The sequence below is a fragment of the Scyliorhinus canicula genome, chromosome 20 (assembly GCF_902713615.1).
Source record: "Scyliorhinus canicula chromosome 20, sScyCan1.1, whole genome shotgun sequence".
Taxonomy (NCBI): Eukaryota; Metazoa; Chordata; class Chondrichthyes; order Carcharhiniformes; family Scyliorhinidae; genus Scyliorhinus; species Scyliorhinus canicula.
Genome location: NC_052165.1, coordinates 24,073,221 through 24,094,085, shown reverse-complemented (window position 1 = coordinate 24,094,085; position 20,865 = coordinate 24,073,221). Strand labels below are relative to the sequence as shown.

The window sequence follows — 20,865 nt, the reverse complement described above, 5'->3', positions numbered from 1 at the left end:
GAATTGGTTTTGCTATTTTGGCCATTCCTGACTTTTTCCACGGGGCACTTTTTTTTTGTACAAGTTGTTTGCATTGTTGTTTATTGCGTTGCAGGAATAATATGTAATTTAAAGTCTAGATTAAGGATGGCAAGCAGTAATGCAACCAGTAACTTAGATTCTGAATTTGTCATGACCTCATTCATTGTCTCTTAATTTAACAAACCTATTTAACAATTTTAGCTTTTTGATGTAGAGCTAAAGAATAGTTAAATTTCCTTTAACTTTTTGATAACTTTCGGTACCCTTTTTAAATTAAAATTATTGGGTTTCTTGAAAGTTGTCATAATATCATGAAAGCCCTGCTTTCTCAACCTTGCCCCTTGCCTCAGGTGTGGTGATCCTCCGGTTAAATCATCACCAGTTTCTCCCCCTCAAAGGGGAAAGCAGCCTATGGTCATCTGGGACTATGGCCAGTTTATTATTATGGATTCTGATCTCGGGCCTGTATGTGCAGCAGGCCTATCTTGGGTCATGTCCACAGCTTAATGTTTTATTGGATGCATTAACAGGGTTTACTCATGTGTAATCTTGGGTATGAGCACAGCCATGCCAGTTAACTTTTAACTTTGCGAGTGCATGGATGGCTCTTCTGTCATAACATTAAAAAAGGATAAAGAAAGTATGCAAATTCTGAGGATGTCCAGCAAACTACCTGGATAACATTTAAAATGCAGAGTTTCAATAGACTGATGTTGATTAGAAATGTGGTCTCCCAAATCTTGCTGTGGTGTACTTGGAAATCAGAATCCCAAATTGCATTGCCACTTCCACCTTGAAAGTGTCACACTAATACATGGATTGTAGGATAAAGCAGTCTGCTTGTTTAACACAAGTTGATCTTTCTTCAAGTGAGCCAGTCTTGTAACTGTTACGATGATTGTCTTTCAGAGTTTGCTTCTTGAACTGTAGACATTTGGAAATTATTGAACTTTTAAAAAATTCCTTGATGCATTTGATCCTCACTGAAATGTCACTGCATAAATTGTTGATTCTGATAAGAGTTGTTGGTGCAGTGCCTTGATAGTTTAAAGAGCGTGTGATATTTCATTGTTGATTTAACGTGTTTCATCTTGAGAGGGGAAAGAAGTAATCCACTAAAAACCAGGAGCAGTAAAAGAAAGTGATACGTGAAGGTACTAGTTAAAATTTGTTTCAAGTATGGAAATGTATTCTTTGACAAGATCAGATGCTTTCATTTTTCTTCAATGTCGGAAAGTAGTTTGAAAATTTTAATTTCTTTTGGAAATAAATATTTCTTTCAGAGAAAGATGTCAACAGAACAGATAGAATAAATCCTTTTTATGAAGGTCATGAAAATCCTGGACTGATTCTATTGCATGACATATTAATGACCTACTGCATGTATGATTTTGACCTTGGTGAGTATTATAATCTATAAAAATCATGTTCAGCTTTGCTTACACAAATATTTACTTTTTAAAAATATATCTTTAACTTTAGCAACAAACTATGTACCTTAACATTTTTTGATTAAAAGTATTTAATGTTTGTAATATTTAAGTTGAGTATCAATAAACACATTGCATGAATATGGCTATACCGTTAGTGACTGCATGTGTACCTAACATGTCAAACTATGTCGATATGAAACGCATGATATTAAGTTACTGATTTAATGTGAGCTCAGTAGTTGTTGAAATGGCTAGTCAAATGAGTTGACATGAACTTTTTAATTTTTAGGGTATGTCCAAGGAATGAGTGATTTGCTTTCTCCCATTTTATATGTTATGGAAAATGAAGTGGATGCCTTTTGGTGCTTTGTTGCCTTCATAGAACAAATGGTAAGAATTAAAATTAGTTAGCACTGAATTTAAATTTTTGCAAGCATCTCTCCGATATGAAATTTCCAACATTTTTTTAAAAAGTGGAAATGACTCCCCAACTGAGTACTGAAGTAGAGAATTTAACTCTCAAGGGAGGGAATGTGAGCAACTCAACCACAAGTAAGATGCATTATTTCCTCTGACATGCAGAGTAGACATTTTTATGACCTAATTGCCATTTGCCATCTCTTTATAATTACTTGCCTCATTGCACACTATCGTAGATTTTTAGAGTTGTATGCAACAGGTCTCAAATATTTCTTTTCAGGGCTCTTCTCAGGGGGTGCTACCTTTCGGTTTTCAGACGTTCCTTTTTTAAACCTCCTTTATTAGGTGATGCAGTCACGTGGGAACATTATCTTTTGTATTTGGAATGAACCCTTTTTTTTAGGATTTATTTTTTAGATAGATGACCTAGCGCAAATATCAACAGGAGAATATATAATCAAATCTTTTAACTTGGAATCTATAAGTAAGGTGGTTTGATTCATTATAAATAAATCTCACATACCTCATTTTCCAAAATGAAAATTCCAACTCCTGGCACAAGGTAACTTATTAGGAATGAGTCTCCCATCCGCAGCCCCTTTTAACCATTCTTTGCAAGCAGTTAGCACTATCCAGCATTCTTTGGTTTAGTTCTGCAATTTCAAGCTTCTTCCTGCTCAATATTTCTGTTTAAAGTGCGTGGTGATAACTGCATCATGATACCAACGTCCAACTGTGCAACAAAAGGATTCCCATCAAATTTATTCTGCAGCACCAAGCTAACAATCAGATAACAAATGGTTTAATTCACAAAAACTTCATACTTTGACATTATTTCCAAACAAATGCACCTCCTCACATGATCATCCAAGCTTTAATGAGACAGAAATTGAAACTCCTTAGCACAGAAGCACCCTAGTTACATTAAAGATACAAACTACTTCATAGAGGTGGTTAACCCATTAACTGTATCCCCCAAATACCGTACTTTTTACAACGGACATTGAAAGTCTGTACACAAATATAGAAGCAAACACGGGTATGCTGGCTGTCCAAAATATCTTTCATAAATTTCCCCAGACTGTCAGACCAGATGAAGCTAGGGTTGCCAAGTCAGGCTGGACATATTCCAGGAGATGTTGCAGGAAGTGATGTCACGGAATCCTTGTGACCTTGCACAAGCAAGTGAGCACTTCCAGGGCAGGGGTTTCAGCAAAGTCCAAAGTCTGCTTGTGCATGTGAACCTGGGTAATGAGCGGGGGTAGTGTGTGACATAATAGTCTAACTGAGCCTGTTTCTTGTCTGACAAGTTGTACATGGACTTTCCACCTTATCCCCAGGTAATGCTGGGTTTAGCTCACTTGGCTAGTCAGCTGGTTTGTGATGCAGAGCAAGGCCAGCAATGTTAAGAAGGCTATGCCTTCTCAACCTTGCCCCTCGCCTGGGGTGTGGGGATCCTCAGGCTAAATTACCACCAGTTAGCTCTCCCCCTCAGGGGAAAGCAGCCGATGGACATCTGCAACTATGGCAACTTTACCTTTTACCAGCATTGGAAAACGTTTGAAATTGAATTTATTGAAATCAGGCACTACTTCATCTGGGCGCCCATTGGGACTGTGATCAGACCGCGACCCTTTTAAAGCAGCCACTGCCGAATCCTTGCCCCTTCTCCAGCTCAGACCTCCATGTCTCTGCTTGCCCCGCCCCCCCCCCGCCCCCCCCAACACTCACGTATAAGGGCTCCTGAAGGATGTTCCCCCGAGCTCAATCTATTAACAACATTTCATGCACCAAGCCTTCACTCCTTTGCAATTATAGCCCTTGAAACTAATATGAACTGACGCCACCACAAAGAAAATGAAACGAGAGTTGGTGGATTGCAAAATTGACAACCCGAGTATCAAATAGTTGGAATCAAGTATAAGGCAGGACCGTTTTCATCCAGGTTTAAAATTGAAAATACCCATAAAAATCCCTTGTTTTATAGGATTCCTAATCCCTACGGATATAATAATGTGTGCCATCTACTTTGGACACTAACAATTATCAGTTGCTTTTTTTAGTGTCTAGTTCCTCTTTCTATGGGAAAGGGGAAGGCAAACACCACTACAAAGTCCTCCCAGGATAACATCCAAGCCTGCCATCTGCTGCCTGGCTCACTGAGGCAGTGTCAGACACATTTCTGGCATTATCTACCATGAGATCTGGGGTATGCTGAACATCTTTCTGGAGAATATCATCAATGATATTGTTAAATACAGGACAGTCTCTGTCGGGATGTGGTGTATGCTCTGAAACCACAGGGCCGGACACTATCTATCTGGCGGTTGAAATAAAAACATTGAGCCTGAAATAGCTCATTTACCTTGTTTACCTAACCCCAACTGTAAACCCCCAAGTGCACATCCTACACAAATTTATCTAGATTATTGAAGACTAACAGCTGAAGCGATTTGTTTTTACTCCTCTTCAAAACTGCCTCCTCTCAAAGTGATTTGTGATGCCAGCAGTGAGACCAGGCAGAATAACAGCTCCAGCTCCTCCACTCACTTGTTCCCTCATGCCTGCTCTTGCTGCTCCTCCAATTATAAATTCTCTCCCTTGAAGAGAAGCAAGGGTCGGTGATAGGGAAGCTGAATCAATGAACATGGGGAAGTCAGCATCTGTGATCGGAGGAGCAGCTCTTCACAGATTGTGTCTCTCCCACAAGATCAACATTGCTCTCACTTGTTGCGCGTGCATCTCTCCTACCCAGTCATTGGCATTTTGGGGGCTTCTGGGGACGAGCCCGCCGTTATTTTAAGTAGAGTTATGGCCTTAACACAAATTATTTTTAAGAAGTGCACAAAATTCCAAAAACCTACCTGGTTAGTAATGTGTTAATGATAACAGTAAAGCAGAAGTTACTGTTTTTCTTTGATTCGTCATAAAGCTAGAAATGTAAACTAACCAGCTTTGACAACTAATCTATGTCTTCATGGCATTAATTTGATATAATTATCTGCCACCTTTTTTCTATATCTATGTTTTTCCTTTCCTGTTTATTTTATGCCTTCGTTTGTTCCTTTTTGGTATAATTTCTTCCCTCCTGCCTTTCCTGTTTCTCATCTTCCATTTAGTCTTTTTATTTTGTTGTATTTATTGCTTATCCCCCCCCCCCCGCCCCCACAACTCTGAAGAGTCTGGAAGTGAAATTGGGAATTCAGAACTGTTAAATTGTCTCAAACTGATCCATGGAAGGCAAGGATGGACAATATTGATTGGTGCATTTGATGAGCCACAAGGATTGGTTAATTTGAGAGTCAATTACAATAGAGTGAAAGCTTAGTTTTTTAATGCTATATTTGTAATATAATGGCAGTGTTAGCAATGTTTTTATTTTTCTTGTAGCATTGTAACTTTGAGGAGCAAATGCAAGGCATGAAAACAGAATTATCTCAACTGAGTACATTACTTAAGTTGCTAGACCTTGGTTTCTGGAATTATCTTGGTAAGTGTGTTTTTTTTAAATGTGTATCTAAACTAACTCGGTTTAGCTCTATTTTTGATTTTATTTATTTATTGTCACATAATGAAGTACAGTGAAAAGTATTTTTCTGCAGCCAAGGAAACGTACACAGTAGACAAGAAAAATAGTAGATGGTTACAGTGAATGTGGAAAAAGTACACAGTTCATCGACAAATAATTAGTGGAACAAGGGCAAAATAACAAAGCAAATATAACATAAGCAAGAGCAGCATAGAGCGTTGTGAATAGTGTCTTATAGGGAACAGATATTCAATTAAAAAGGTAGTTCTCATCTCTGTGATGCAACTGACTTTATGATTGGAGCCGCCATTAATGGTTTTTGCCTGCAGATTAAGAACAGTAGTGCAGAGACTTTTGGAAATGAAGGAGCAATAATAAGACGCTGTGTTTCTACATTTCTAAACGCCACGCTCACCCCATTTCTCTCATCTCCTTCAGCAAAGGACAGTAGCTGCAGTAGGCTGGTCAGCTTGTAGGGAGCTAATCTTAAGTTTTGGGGCAATAACACATTCTTTTGAATCGAGAACTACATTAAAAACAACACTCATGCAGTCACTCTCGGTAGGACCTTATTTAAAAAATGCAGTCTATTGTTAATTCAAAAATTTGTTGTAATTTTAAAAAATGAATATGCAAATAATTAATTTTATTTTAATTTGAAAGACTACAAAGCGGACATTATTCCAATAGAGTTTAATCTGGTTGACACCTATTTGAAAAATAAGTTTTAAAATGTATGGTTTTGAATTGTTCATCTAATTCCTCATCTGTCTTTTGAATGGTACATAATTCGAACCCCCAGCTACCTTCTTGGGTGAAGATTAAAGGTTCACTGCACTGATTCAAAGAGGAGCAGCAGTATTTTCTTCAGATGTCCTCGCCAGCATTGTTGCTTCCTTATCCAGTGCCACCCAAACAGACTAGGTCATTTCCTTTGGTGTTAGTCGGTCTTTGGTATGCACACATTGGCTGCCCCATTTCCTTGTGTAAGACTGCTACCTGTATTTCAAAAATACTTAAGAACTGTGAAACAGTTAGCAATACCCCGAGGGTGTTGGAAGTGCTATCTAAAAGCAAGGTTTTTTTATTTGTTTTCATAGTGCAGAAATCTTAAGCTTTGGTATTTGAATATATATATGGACAAGATAACTGGTACAGAGTGAAGTATTTTACTGGATAAGTGGATTTTTAACAAGATAAGTTGTTTTCCTAGAATCTCAAGAATCTGGATATCTCTACTTCTGCTTCAGGTGGCTTCTCATTCGGTTCAAAAGGGAGTTCAGCTTTCAAGATACTCTTAGACTTTGGGAGGTTAGAATCATTTCATATTGTACAGATGAATGTGCTTTTGATTTGTAGTTAATCTTTGAAGAAATGTTTGGGAGTTACTTTGCAGTAACTCCACTTACATCTCAAAGAGTAAAACAACATGTGGTTTTGAATATTGCTGAAAAGAGGCACATGTCACCAAAGCTTTTTGTCTTGCACTCATCAGGGCAAATACATTTGTTTGTTCAGAATGAGCAGAGTACAGACCATGCTTGCAAAAACTCAAAACAAAACATCTGCTGTTAGATGTGATTCCGTGACTGGGCAGCACTTGCTGATCAATCCTGTGTGCATTAATAGCTACACTAACAACTGACTAAAATAATCAGTCGAACTTGTAACATAATAAAAACAGCAGGTCTGGCAACATTTGTGGAGAGAGATACGGGGTTAACGTTTTGAGACTGTATCTCTTCAGCGATGTCAGAATGTTTGATTTATGCTTGCTAGAAATGACATGACATTCTTAGGCTGGGGCCTATACTCTGCAAAGAAAAGGAACATGTTCAAACATTGTGCTCTTAAATCACACGGCAGTGCAGGAAATCTATAGTTCCCACTGTTTTTTTCCATGGCGGCACCTCAGCCAATCAGACCAGCATCCCTTCCCTCATGTAGTATAAATTGCTGTGATTGTTTGAATTTTGGCATTCTTACATTTTTCCTGATCAGTGCAAGATGAAAATCTTCGACAACGTGTCTCTTTTCAGCAATATTCAAGATCTGAACAAGTGGTTTATTTATCCTCAGTTGCTACATTTTCTGGCTTAGTAAAGAGAATTGGGTGCCACAACATAAACCTCGGTTACCTCAACCCAAAGCATGTTTTGTGCTGAATTTTCCAGATTAGAAAATAAGCTATTAATTTTAAAATAGCACTGTTGTTTTAAAATCTGAACCATTAATGTAGGCATTTACTTATTTATTTGCTAATGTGAATGCATTTTGTTTATATTTGATCAAGCTACTGCTCTTAAGTATATATTTGGTCGCTTGACTCTTCCATAAGTTGCAGTCCGACATTTTCTTCAGACTTTTCTGTTCCTAACTAAAATATTTTAAATTTTCATCATTTCTTGAGGCAGTTTTCAATCCAGTTCGCTAATTTGCTATTAATTCATTGACTTCTAATGGAATAATTTAGGAAGGAGACATGCAGCTCATATCGAGTCCAAGCTGGTTTGCCACTGGGCAGTCCAGTCATTCCATTCCTCTGCTTGGTCCCTGTAGTCCTGTGAGTTCATTTCCTTCACGTGCCCATCCAATTTATTTTTGAATTTACTGAGTTAACCGTCATCCACCATCCTTATGGACAATAAGTTCCATGCGTAAAAAAAAAAAAATCGTCCTCGCATTCCCCCTGTATCTCTTGCCCTAAATCTTAATTCTGTGTCCCTTAGTCCTGGTACAATTAGCTAATGGGAAAAGCTTTTCCTTCCCTACCTTATCTTGTACATTTCTATCAAATCTCCCCTCCATCTCTCTTGCTTCAAGGAGAACACCCCAGCCTTTCCAACAGAACCTCGTAATTGGAGCGCTCTATCCCTGAAACCATTCTGGTAAATCTCCTCTGCAGCCCTCTCAAGGATCTTTATTTCCTTCTTAAAGTTTGTTGACCAGCACCGGATTCAGTATTTTAGTTGAACCTAACTTCCCTGCTTTTGTACTAAATGACTCTATTTACGAAGCGCACGATCCCTTATGCGTCGCTAAACACACTCTCCAATATATCCTGCCACCTTTAAAGATTATTGCACATGCATCCTCAGATCCCTCTGTTCCTGCACACATCTGGAACTGTACCATGAAGTCCATACTTCCTCTCCTCGTCCCTTCTGCTAACGTACATCACCTCACATTTTCCTGTATTAAATCCAACCTTGCTTCCCATTCTGCATGCCTATCTATGTCCTGTTGCACGTAATTTATATCACACTTTGGCAGCATGGTGACGCAGTGGTTAGTACCACTTCCTCACAGCACTGAGGTACCAGGTTCAATCCCGACTCTGGGTCACTGTCCGTGTGGAGTTTTCACATTCTCCCCATGTTTGCGTGGCTTTTGCCCCCACAACCCAAAGATGTGGAGGCTAGGTGGATTGGCCACGCTAAATTGCCTTTTAATTGGAAAAAAATAAATTGGATAATTTATATCACATTCTAAGTTTAATATTGTCTGCAATTTCTGGAATTTTACGCTGTATTTCAAGATCCGTCATTTATATATACTTTTTAAAAAGCAGTGGTTTGTAACCTATAAATAAGCTCTTTAATTCCATATGTTGAATTTGATCAAAAAACATCTAAAATCTACATATATTTATTGCAATAGTCTGGGCTGCCTTAGATTCTTGCTCCCACATGCTAAAGGTAAGTGTGCTAGCACTACTTTACTCTTAACACAGTCCCTGGGAATGTGCCTACACATGTTATGAGGCTCCCAGAAGGACCAAGAGTTTTAATTTGTGTTTGCCATGTAGAATTTTGGCCTAGATCTGCATCATTTGGTTCTCTCCCAACCAGCATTTTGAGTTAATTGAGTTCAGTAATTTAGAGAGAAAATATTTCTTGTTCTCTGACAATGTTGAGGTAATATTGTTTCTTTTATTCAAAATGTGCCTCAGCCAGCTGTTCAGCTAAATTGATAAAGAATGGATAAAACGGGTGAAAAAAACCCATAATAAAATTGCAATGCTATTTGAAGATTATTTCTTGAAAGTGCTGACACCAGAACTGTTATCAAGAATATTCATCTCTCCCTCCTGTGTTTCTGAAACAGAATCATGGTAGTATTAATTTTTTTTTTACAAGAATGGAGGAAATTAAATTGTGAGTAACAGTGGGTAAAAAAACCTTCTTCATTTTGTAGGTTATGTGGACTGGATTGCCTTGCCAGAATTTTCATCTTCTGATATGCTGTGCTATACTGGACTCTGAAAAACAGAAGATAATGGAAAACCATTACGGTTTTAATGAAATTCTAAAGGTACTGAATTACTTGTACACTAGTAGGTCAGTTGCAGAGCTGTGTGTTTTGCTGTATGTTTCAGATCAGTGTATAAAAACTACAGAATCACAAAATGGTTACAACACGGCAGGAGGCCATTTTGCCCATTGTGACTATACTAACTCTCCAAAAGAGTAGTTCACCTAGTGCCAATCCCCCCACCCCTCCTTCCCCCCCGGCCTTCTTATCATAGTCCTGTATATTCTTTCCTTTGAGATAATTATCTAATTCCCTCTTAAATGCCTCAATTAAAACTCCCGTCAAGCAGTACATTTCTGACCCTAACCACTCGTATGAAAAGGTTTTTCCTCGTGTTACCATTGCTTCTTTTACCAAATACGTCTATCAAGACTCTTTGTGATTTTTAATACCTGTGTCAAACCTCGCTTTCCACCCCCCTCACCCAAGGAAAACTGTCCCAATGAGGAATTTGATTTGCATGAATTTTTGCTGCTCACCGTCCTTTGGCTCAATTTCCCTTTAAACTTTGCATAGTGCAGGATTTAACTTTATTTCCACTCAGAATCCACATTGAGGATTTTATATTTTTTTATTTTTAGCACGTCAATGAACTTTCCTTGAAATTGGATGTAGAAGAAATGCTATGTAAAGCAGACGCAATTTACTGCCAAATGATGAAATGCAAGGTGAGTGGTATACTGTGAAGTATTTAACTTTTACCAACCTCTGCTAGACTCGAAAGGTGACAAGGGCTACGGGGAGTGTGCAGGTGTGTGTCGTTGAGATAGAAGATCCGCCATGATTATATTAAATAAAGAGCAGGCTCGAAGGGTCGAATGACCTACTCCTATTTTCTATGTTTAACCTCTGTAATGAACCGTGCTTGAGAAAATGATAAAGCTCTTGAATTACTCTAGAGCAAATTTAGCTACTGGCTGTTCATTAAAGTACACACTGCATTACATAGAACGATAGTCAACTGTGGAGTATGAAGACGTTTAAATATAAATGCTAAAGTTTTTCATTACTGATACACTCATAATTTTGACCATTGAAATTTGTTTTATTCTGAAAGTAAGGATAGAGTTGATATGTTGTAGTAAATGATTCATTTTTAAAAAAATAAATAAATTTAGCATACCCGATTCATTTTTTCCAATTAAGGGACAATTTAGCATGGCCAATCCACCTACCCTGCAGATCTTTGGGTTGTAGAGGCGAAGCCCATGCAAACTCAGGGAGAATGTGCAAACTCCACACGGACAGTGACCCAGAGCTGGGATCGCACCTGGGATCTCGGTGCCGTGAGGCAGCAGTGCTAGCCACCGCCACCATGCTGCCCTGTAAATGATTCCGAAAATCAATCTACAACTTCATAGTGAAAATAATCACAGGGATAGCCTTATTGCACACTGTTTTGTGTCTGTGATACATTTATAGTTAAGCAAAACATAATTAAAGGCCCTTTGTTTTATATTACTTTGATTACATTGTGTCTACACAGGCTATTTGAATTTGAATCTCACTCCTAAATGCCTGTTCAATTTCAAATACTTAAATCCGTTACACATGTATTTTGGCCATCTCTGCTGATGCATGAATCTATTAGTTAATATGGGGAAACGGCAGAGATTTCAATGACAGGTTTTCCATAGCAACCTTTGACTACCATACTTTAATTTCCTGTATCTGTTCATTGTTGCCAAGGTCACACTATTTTAATCCAAATTGATAGGAGTTTATATAGAAACAAATGAAAATTTGTATGTTTTTTTTCTTCTAAATTAAACTGTTTATATTTTGTGTAGGAGTTGCCACAGGCTGTTGGTGAGATTCTCGGCCTAAAGGATAGCACAATTGTAACCCCTGATTTGGAAATCAGTGCACCTGAGACGGGGGTTACCAAAAAGCCTTGGAGGGCAAACTATTCAGATGCAGCAGCAACCTCCTTTGCACAGACAAATGAAGACTTAGCCAGACATAGAGATACCCCTCAAAATGGGCACCAGGTGTCAAGTGTAGAATGATGCTGAAAGCTGCAATTTTATAACCCAAGAAAAAAGATGCCACAGTTTGTTTACTTTTTGCAAAAGCCCTCATGGATGACTCATCAGTATTTAGAACGATCAGTGGGTTTAGATATGTTTAAGACAAGAGAGAAAGGGATTAGTACAACAAATGCATCTATTGCAATTCCAGATGTTTAAAGAAAATGATGCAGAGAAACTTTACCTGTTTCTAATTACTTAAAACCATAAGAGCCTTCATATGGAAATGCATTTTCTCAGACTGCCTCGTCAAACATTTATATGGATGTTGGATAGTAATGAGATTTTGTTTTGTATTAATATGAAAACAAATATTTTGTTAATTCATGAAAGCTTGTCAAGTTAGTATCTATGATTTTATTTTACAAAGAGTTTTTTCTCTCATGATGCCTCCTGAAATCAATGAAATAATGTTTTTTGTAGTTTTTAAATCAAACATGTACAAAATTTAATTAAATTGTATAACTTGCTTGTCCAATCTACCTATCTAAAATAGGGCATCCTATGTGATAACTCAGACTTGACCATTTTTTGTGTGTGGGGGTGGGGTGGGGGGTGGGGGGGGTCAAGATTAAGGGAAAGAAATATAATGGGTGGTGAATTATAGATAATATTTAGTTATCTGTAAAAAGCTCTACCAGCTCTAATTGTTCTAACAAAAAGGACCAATGCTTTGAGCTACCCCACAGATTTTGGATTAACTGTATTGTTGGTTATAACAAAGTTATCACAAATATTTCTAAAATGAGCTGTGACTACTGCAAATGAGACTTCAGCAAAATGACATTGTAATCTACAGTGTTCTAGAGGAAGAAAATACTTAAGTTTTGCTGCTGTGATGCATTATTGTATGCAGTATTAATTAAAGAGTGTTCACCATATAAAGTTAAACGTAAGGCTGGGAGATTATATGGTTTACTGTTCTGAGGTTATTTTACAAGACTTGAAGTTAGTTGACAGCAGAAGCATTCTTTTTGGTGCCTGAAGATTGCTTATGCGCTGGAGATTGTCAGAACTGCCAACAAAAGTATTTAATTTGCAATTAACACAATGCTTAGTAATCTAATAGCCTTCCTCAAAGTATAAATCAAAAAATTATATAATCTTTTAATCAACTGAGAATATTTGTTGAAAAGCTTGATTTTTAAGGAGTCACATTTCTTGTCCATACTTTAATGTATGGTTAATAATAAAGCATGATGAATAAATGTATAACTTGATTTACCTTATAATTTTTACTATAATGAGAAATGTACAGTGGCATAATTTCTAACAGTTGTATAAAGCCTGACATTTTGTATTCTGATTATGTGTATAAAAGTAAATGTAATATATAACCCTGCTCTCTAAAATATGTACTTTGTGATCACAAGGGAACTATTTTTGCAACAAATGTGGTTTGTGGAAAAGAAAATCCCTATTTGCACTGCTTCCTTTTTATTATGGAAAACTCAAGATTGTTTTACTTTACAAACTGCACTAAAGTCCATGCACTTGGAAGGAAGGCTTAGAAATACACAAGTTTATATGCTGCCCATTAATAGAATTGTAACAAAGAAATCTTTAAATAAAAATACACAATTTTTGAATAACTATAGTTAACAGCTTTAGTGTAGAAAGACCTTCAGTTTTCAGCTCAGTCTGACTTAGTTCGCTCTCTAGTTCCTGGAGGATGTTAATAAATCTTCACAAGGTTCAAGGAGTTCCGACTGAGCAAACTGTTAACCACAGTGCCATTGACCGAACAGATGTGACTTGGTACTTCATCTCTGATAGCTCTATATTTTTGAAGCCATTAAAGGTACTATTACTTCCTGGTGTCATGTCCCCTGTGGTGGATTTCTGTAAAGGTTCTACAATTTTTGTTATTTTTTCTCCCCTGTTTTATTTCTTGGCACTATTCATTAAATACTTTGAGTTAAAACTGGAACACTAGCAAATATTTAAGATTTACATCTAAATCATCCTTTTAGTTTAAATTATTTTTAAAAATTACTTTTTTTAAAAGAAAAGATATATTCTTGTCTATTTTCAGCATCCCATTTGCAACAGCGTACCTTGGCTTAATTGTTTGCAATGATTTAGCAGCCCAGAGTTGAAGCGGACTTGGAATGGGCCAATTCAAGAAGATAGGTTGAAGAGGCTTATTCCATCTTTTTCAGGGATATTCTTCAGTTGATGTACTTTACCTGACGATCACTGGTGGCAGTGTGCTCTAATTGATATTAGCATGCCGCTTCCGCTTTGGCATATTGTGTTGTGCAAGGAGATCTAGTACACATGCATCCAAAAGGAGTAGACATAACATGATATTTTCCAGGTGGAGGCCATACATTGTACACTCTGACTGACTGGTATGTGTCTCGCAGGCACCGCAGAAGCATTCCTGTCAACAATTTCACAGCAGCTCCTGTAAAGTGAACTTTGTTCCCCTGCAATCTTGAAACAATATTATCCCTGTAATCTCCCCATGGGGAATTGCCTGAGCTGTAGGATAACCAATGACCCCATTGCAGTAACCTGCATACTGGATCAAATGTTATAAAATGCTGTTGGCAATCTCTTGATTAGCCAAAATATTAAATCGGGCCAGAGTTTGTACTGGCACAAATGACATGGAAACATGATACATAAAAGGAGGAGGAATAAATTCCTTAAGATTAAAATGTGACATAGGAGCAATGAATGGAACTAAGTGCATGTCTGTGTCAAGAGGTGCAGGCCCTACAGATCAAATGTTTTTTCTGTACTGCAAAATTGGTGTCTATTTATTGACCTGTAAATCTTCCAATTAGCTTGTCAAAATAAACATTTTTGTGATGGACCAGTGATCTGAAGTGTTAAAATTGCAATAAACAATTATTATGTTGAAAGTTATCGGCCAATTCCATTAACTAATATACAGTTTACAACTTATTTTTGCCTTGAACTTGAGGGAAAGCATTCTCAAATTTACAGGGATTTGTTTTAGTTTACACAGACATTTACAGGGAGTCAAAGAAGAGTGTACTGGTGTGCTCTAAGGTTTTAATTTCCTGTTGCCCAGGAAATTAGCACAGTTTGACATAATTTTCTTTCAGTTTGTGCCTCACATTTGTTCTTTTCTGTTTGTGATGCCCTTTCTCCAAATTTCCTATTAGTTTAAAAAGGTTTATTGTGCAGTGTTTCAGCAGCTATGACATATTCTATGCCATTCGTATGGAAATTAGTTTTATTAAAAACTGCGCCACAAGAATTTGATGTGGAATAGTCTGTCTCCATAGCATGCTGCGTTTGGACATCTATTATTGTTTCTGCGATATGTATATAAAGTTGCATTGATCTCAAATCAAATTATTGTTTCGTACATTGTAAAACCTTGGATTCATAATACTGTAGACTGAAATAAATTATCAGTTAGATTTATATATGCCATTGCACAGAACATTATTCAGTGTTAAACAGCGTCATGCTGTTTTTTTTTACTTTGGAGGCAATGAGCGAATTACTGTTTTTACTTCCTGATTTACGGTTCATATGTGAGAACTCGTACCTCTAGTTGCTACTTCACTCCATGATGTAGAAAAACATTCTTAAAGTAAAAAGGCAGCTGCTATTTATAGTTATAATAGTAGCTGATGATCTTCAGTACTTTTGTTTTCTTATATGGAAGAGAGTGCATCAATTCATTTGTGGGGTAAGAATTAGTGAACTTAAGACTCCATCCTTGGTTTCACATCTAGTTGATGTCTAATTCTGGGCAAGATATAATTTCCTTCTCTTCGGTTATTGCTGCTGGAAACCGACTGAGCTTGTGTCACTGTCAATTGTTAAGAGAGAAAAAGTTAACCAGAATAGTTATAAGCACTTTTTGTCAGTTGTGACAAAGCACAAACTCCTACTGTTACTTATCCATAGGCAAACAACTTGAAAAATGTTAGAAAATTGCAGAGCTGGATTCTCTGTTCTGGGGACTAAGTCCTCACAGCAGTGTAAAAACGGGAGGGGGAGGGGGAGGGGGGGGGGGGGGGGTGGATGTTAGCAGCCAGGCAGCGTAGAGCACCCGGCTCTAGCTGTCGATAGAGCCTGGAGAGTTACTGGGTCTGTGGCCGCGCATGGTGGCAGCCGCACCGTGCTTCATGGTGGATGCCACTTGCGGACCCAGCCAGCGAAATAGTGGCCCCCTCCTTCGGCCGGTTCGCGCGTTCCGGACCGTCCCACCATAATGCCCCCAGCCCCAAATAATGCCCCCCCTACCCGCGGATCGGCCCTCCCCCGACTGTGGCGGCACTGAATTCCCAACTGGTAAGGCCATGCGAGACCCACAGCGTCAGGAACTTGGCCAGTCGGGGTGGAGCATCGTGGGGCGGGCCTCAGCCAATGTACGGAGGCTGTGGATATGGCGTACGGCATAGTATGCTGCTGTTCAGGGGGCGGAGCACCGTGAAAGTGGCGCTGCCCCGTTTTTGGCATCATCGGGGATTCTCCGCCCTGTCGCTGAACATGGTTTTGGCATCGGGGCTTGAAGAATCCAACCTAGTGTATGATTGCATTAAGCACAAATATATCTTGCGCTGGGTCGAGGCGACATAGTGGAAATAATTAGGAGGTTCTTACAGAAACTTAAGTCTTTTTTTGTTCTTTCACGGGCATGGATTTCGCTGGCTGGCCATTTTTATTGCCCTTGGGAAGATGTAGGTAAGCCGCTGCCTTGAATTGCTGCAGTCTATGAGGTGTAGGTGCATTCATAGTGCTGTTAGGAAGGGATTTTGACCCAGCAATAGTGAAGGAGCTGCAATATGGTTCCAAGTCAGGGTTGGGAGTGGCTTGGAGGAGGTTCCCATGCATCTATTACCCTTGTCTTTTGAGGCTGGGTTTTTAATCATGAAACTAAGAATGCAGTGTGGAATACCTGAGGGTTGTTGCAAAGGAATGACCATGCTGGACAATGTTTTTTTACTCATTTCATATTTCTTCTAATCTTGAGATTCTAGGCCTTTAATTGAAAGGAAGTGTTTGAAGGGAAAGGCTCTGCTCTCAATTTACTGTGGAAAACAGGATGCGGTTACAAGAGCTCATATATTTTGTGAAAGTGCTGCTCTCATTTGTCTTGTTAGTATTGCTGCTTTTCCTTGCTGCTGTTCCTACAGTGGCACATTTCAAGATCATCATTGCAGGAGAGCCAACAATATTTGAGGGAAGGTGTAACTCCTTAATGGATTCTACTACAACTACTGGAATGATCCCCAGGAAAACTGGATAGTCATGAATAAAGTTTTAGTGAAAGACTATGACAGTAAAATGTTTCTGAGAGTACAGTGCCAGATCCTGTCAGAGGAGATTGTAAATGCCCTAAAGTTCTTTGGTATGGTTGCAAACAAAATGCATCGTGTCTGGCAAAAACTGTTCTCCACTGTGGGATCTGAAATAAGTTATTTTCAAAATCGATGCGACCTTGCCCTTTGGACGAGAGTGAATGAAATGAAAGGAAAATTAAATGAAAAATGAAAATCGCTTATTGTCACAAGTAGGCTTCAAATAAAGTTACTGTGAAAAGTCCCTACTCGCCACATTCCAGTGCCTGTTTGGGGAGGCTGGTCTGGGAATTGAACCGTGCTGCTGGCCTGCCTTGGTCGGCTTTAAAAGCCAGTGATTTAGCCCAGTGTGCTAAACCAGCCCCTGAATAAAGGTAGTTTAGTAATAATGAATAATCAGCTACTTGAAATCGAGATAAATTGTGACTTTTGAATGGATGTTGCATTTTTCCTTTACTTGTGTGTAATTGCCAGTGAAGAATTACAGAATGGTTACAGTAGGCCACTGACCTGTTGTTTCCGTACTCGCAAGAGGAACCCATCTAGTTCCACTCCCTGCCCTTTCCTTGTAACCCTGCAATTTTTTTTTTCTCATATAGCTATTAGACAGGAGATGCAAAAGTCTTAGAACGTGCACTAACAGGTTCAAAAACAGCTTCTTCCCCGCTGTTACCAGACGCCTGAATGATCCTCTCATGGGCTGAATTGATCTCTCCACACATCTCTACCGAGTAGTACTACATTCCATATGCTTCACCCGATGCCTGTGTCTATTGTAGCCCTCTAAAATGGACACCAGTCTACAAAATGGAGAACTGCTAAGACTGCAGGGAAAAACAGCCATAGTAAGGACAAACAGCTTGCAGAAGCTTTCAACAGTGAGACACTCGTAAAAACCGGTTTCAAGGCAGGTGAAGAGACTCAGCCAAAGGTGCAAATAGGAAAGCGATCTGCACACTAATGAGATGATACCGGCCCAGTCCCAGATACAATAGAAACATTCTAAGTATCGATTGATACTTTCTATAGCTACCCAGCCAGAATGGCGCCAGAGAACCCAGGTCAATGACCCCTAGGAACCGCCCCCGCCATCGAGGAACGACTCCAGGATAGGGGAATTCGAATGATATCAATTGGGAAAGACCCAATCGATACCTAGCAGGTGAAAGAGCCCGCCCCAAGGGGCACGGACCTCTAGGACCTATAAAAAGAAGGTCAAGCACATGATTCAGTCTGTTGCTTCCAGACTCCGGCCTAGGCTGTTGCATCCTGACTCCGACCCCAGCCTCCAGATCCTGTCTTTCATCACCGGCCGTTGAGCATCAGCCATCTTTCAGTAAGTGCCAAAACAACGATCGCTACGTGACCCAGGCATTGCTTATACTCTTGCCGACTATTAGTGAACAGAAGGTGCAGTCCAGAAAGGAACAAAGGCCTTGTCCCCTGACCTTGCTGGTTCCTACTTAGATAAGTATTTAGTCGTTTAATAGTAGAAATAAGTATTAGTCTTTTAGCGTGTGCATGAGTATTTATTATATCTGTTATAATAAACACTAATTGTTTAGACTTACTGATCGGTGTTAAGACTTATTGCTTTGAACTTGACCTTGATAACTTGTGACGGTGTATGTTACGGCACCTGGCGACTCCTGAGCATAGATACAGATACAGAGCCAAACCAGTGTTAAGCACATGTCCTTTAAATGGAGGCGTGTTAATCACACTAACAGTAGAACGAGCAACACTATTTATTTGCATTGTGATTTATGTATGTCCTGTTTTTTTCTTGTATGGAGCAATCTCTCTGGACTGTACGGCAGAACAATACTTTTCACTATACCTCTGTACATGTGACATTAAATTAAATCCGAATCGTCCCTCCCTCCTCACTATCCCAGTCCCTCCCTCCTCACTATCCCAGTCCCTCCCTCCTCACTATCCCAGTCCCTCCCTCCCTCCTCACTATCCCAGTCCCTCCCTCCCTCCTCACTAAGAAAAAAAAAAATTAAATCCGAATCCAATTCTCTCTTAAAAGGCCTCCATTGAATCTGCCTCCACCGCCACATTTAGGCAGCGCGGTCAAGATCCTAATCACTTGGTAGGTAAAAAAATATTTTCTTCATGTTGCTATTGTTTTTACACTTCATGAAAAAAATGGACTTGGTGCTCATTGCAACTTTTCCAAAAAAATGGCATTCTGATCTTATTCAGAATAAAATGTGGCCATCACTTCTGTGCATATTTTCAGATAAGGGAGTTAATATGAATAGAAATTCATTATATATTTGCTCACCCACTGAATTGGACAGACTAGACTTGAGAAGAGTTATATTTCTCCGAATTCGGTTTTGCAATATTTACATTCTTTTCTGTTGTACGAAGCAGAGTTAGACTTTTAATCTTCCAGCTGTCAGTGGAATGAGTCATGCTTTCTTTTTCATTGAGCTATCAGTGAAGTTGATATTAATATTGATTATTAGCATCCTGTAATTTCCTCTGTAAAATATTAAAATAAACCCTGATGCTAAGATGTTATCAACTGTTACATGATATTAAAAATGTTTATATGTCGAACAAGCAGAGGTGTTAAATACTTTTCTGTCATTTTGAGTTTTGCTAAAATGTCTCGTACATGATTTTGCATACAAATGTTTTTCAGCCACAACAGGCGGTAGGTTTATTATCTCAGTCAACCAGTTCTGGAGATTATAAATTCAGACCTGCCAAATCTCAAAATATCCCATGCTCTGCAATCCCAGGACAACCATTCTCATTGTTACAACCTCCAAGGCTATTCACCACCTCCTGTATAACTACCGACATGACATCACAGCTGGTCTCAAGCCCATTCAGAGCATTTTGAATATCTGATATCTAGCCGACCCCCCCCCCCCCCCCCCCCCCCCCCCCCCCCCGCCTGCCCTAACCTGGCACCATGCAACTTATTAACTTGCATATCCTGTACTATGCAAAGAAACAAACAAGAATCCAGGTCGCTGATTTAAAGTTTTCACAATTTCCGGTTTGTGCAATGTGATTCCTGAAACACTGCCAAAGAAGTTACAGTGGTCCAGTAAAAATGCAGTTTGATTTATTCAGTCAATGTAATATGCTACATTGTGAATTATGGTGCAGCACATGCATTAAACGGTAGCATATCTTGCTTTGTGAGCAATGGCACAGGCATTCCACTAGTGATAGAAAAAAACAACAGACCAATAATTTCTTAGCTGCCAGAAACACAGACTATAATTTTAAGTTCCCCTTCTGGCAGGTTTGCAGATGGTAGGGGAGCCTGTAATATGCCCTGGGTAGTTCCCTGGGTGGTTGGGGGGGGAGGGGGGGCTGTCCCTGGTGAGTGCTCCCTACTCCTTCCCCCCCCCCCCCCCCCCACCTTGCTTGAAGGTAGGAGGGAGTTCAGAGACAAAATCCAATAGTCACCCTGCTCTGGAAGAGAGGGGAAGTGTGGTCAATCTCTCAAGGGCCCCATTCTATCTCAATCCTCAATCCTTGACATTTTTTGAGAGTTGTGGGAACCGCAGTTTTTCTTTCGAGTAACATTTCTGAATGTCTTTTTTCCCTCAGCAGTTCCACACTTGCCATTGTTAATATATGGTTCAAACTGGGTGAAAGGGCATGGAAAGGGGTGTGAGTTGGCATGGAGAGTATAATGGGCTATGGGGTGTTTGGATGGCATGAGGTGACATTGAGTTGGCATGGAAGGTACAAGGAACTTTGGGAAGTGAGTGGTGGTAAGGGAGTATGGAATGAGTGGAGGTAAGGGAGTCTATGGGGCAAGGGTTAGAGTGGATACAATCTTCTAA

General features: G+C 39.2%; 1 protein-coding gene across 2 annotated transcripts in view; it reads left to right on the top strand.

The window, feature by feature from the left end:
- The window catches only part of tbc1d15 (TBC1 domain family, member 15), a 51,717-nt gene extending 39,494 nt beyond the window's left edge, over nucleotides 1–12,223 (top strand). For both annotated transcript variants that reach the window (XM_038780084.1, XM_038780085.1), the window contains 7 exons: nucleotides 1,305–1,421; nucleotides 1,744–1,844; nucleotides 5,265–5,364; nucleotides 6,617–6,714; nucleotides 9,601–9,717; nucleotides 10,299–10,385; nucleotides 11,508–12,223. In XM_038780084.1, coding sequence (XP_038636012.1) covers nucleotides 1,305–1,421; nucleotides 1,744–1,844; nucleotides 5,265–5,364; nucleotides 6,617–6,714; nucleotides 9,601–9,717; nucleotides 10,299–10,385; nucleotides 11,508–11,726 — 839 coding nt within the window. In that variant the 3' untranslated portion in view covers nucleotides 11,727–12,223. The remainder of the gene's footprint in view (nucleotides 1–1,304; nucleotides 1,422–1,743; nucleotides 1,845–5,264; nucleotides 5,365–6,616; nucleotides 6,715–9,600; nucleotides 9,718–10,298; nucleotides 10,386–11,507) is intronic.
- The last annotated feature ends 8,642 nt before the right edge of the window (nucleotides 12,224–20,865 follow it).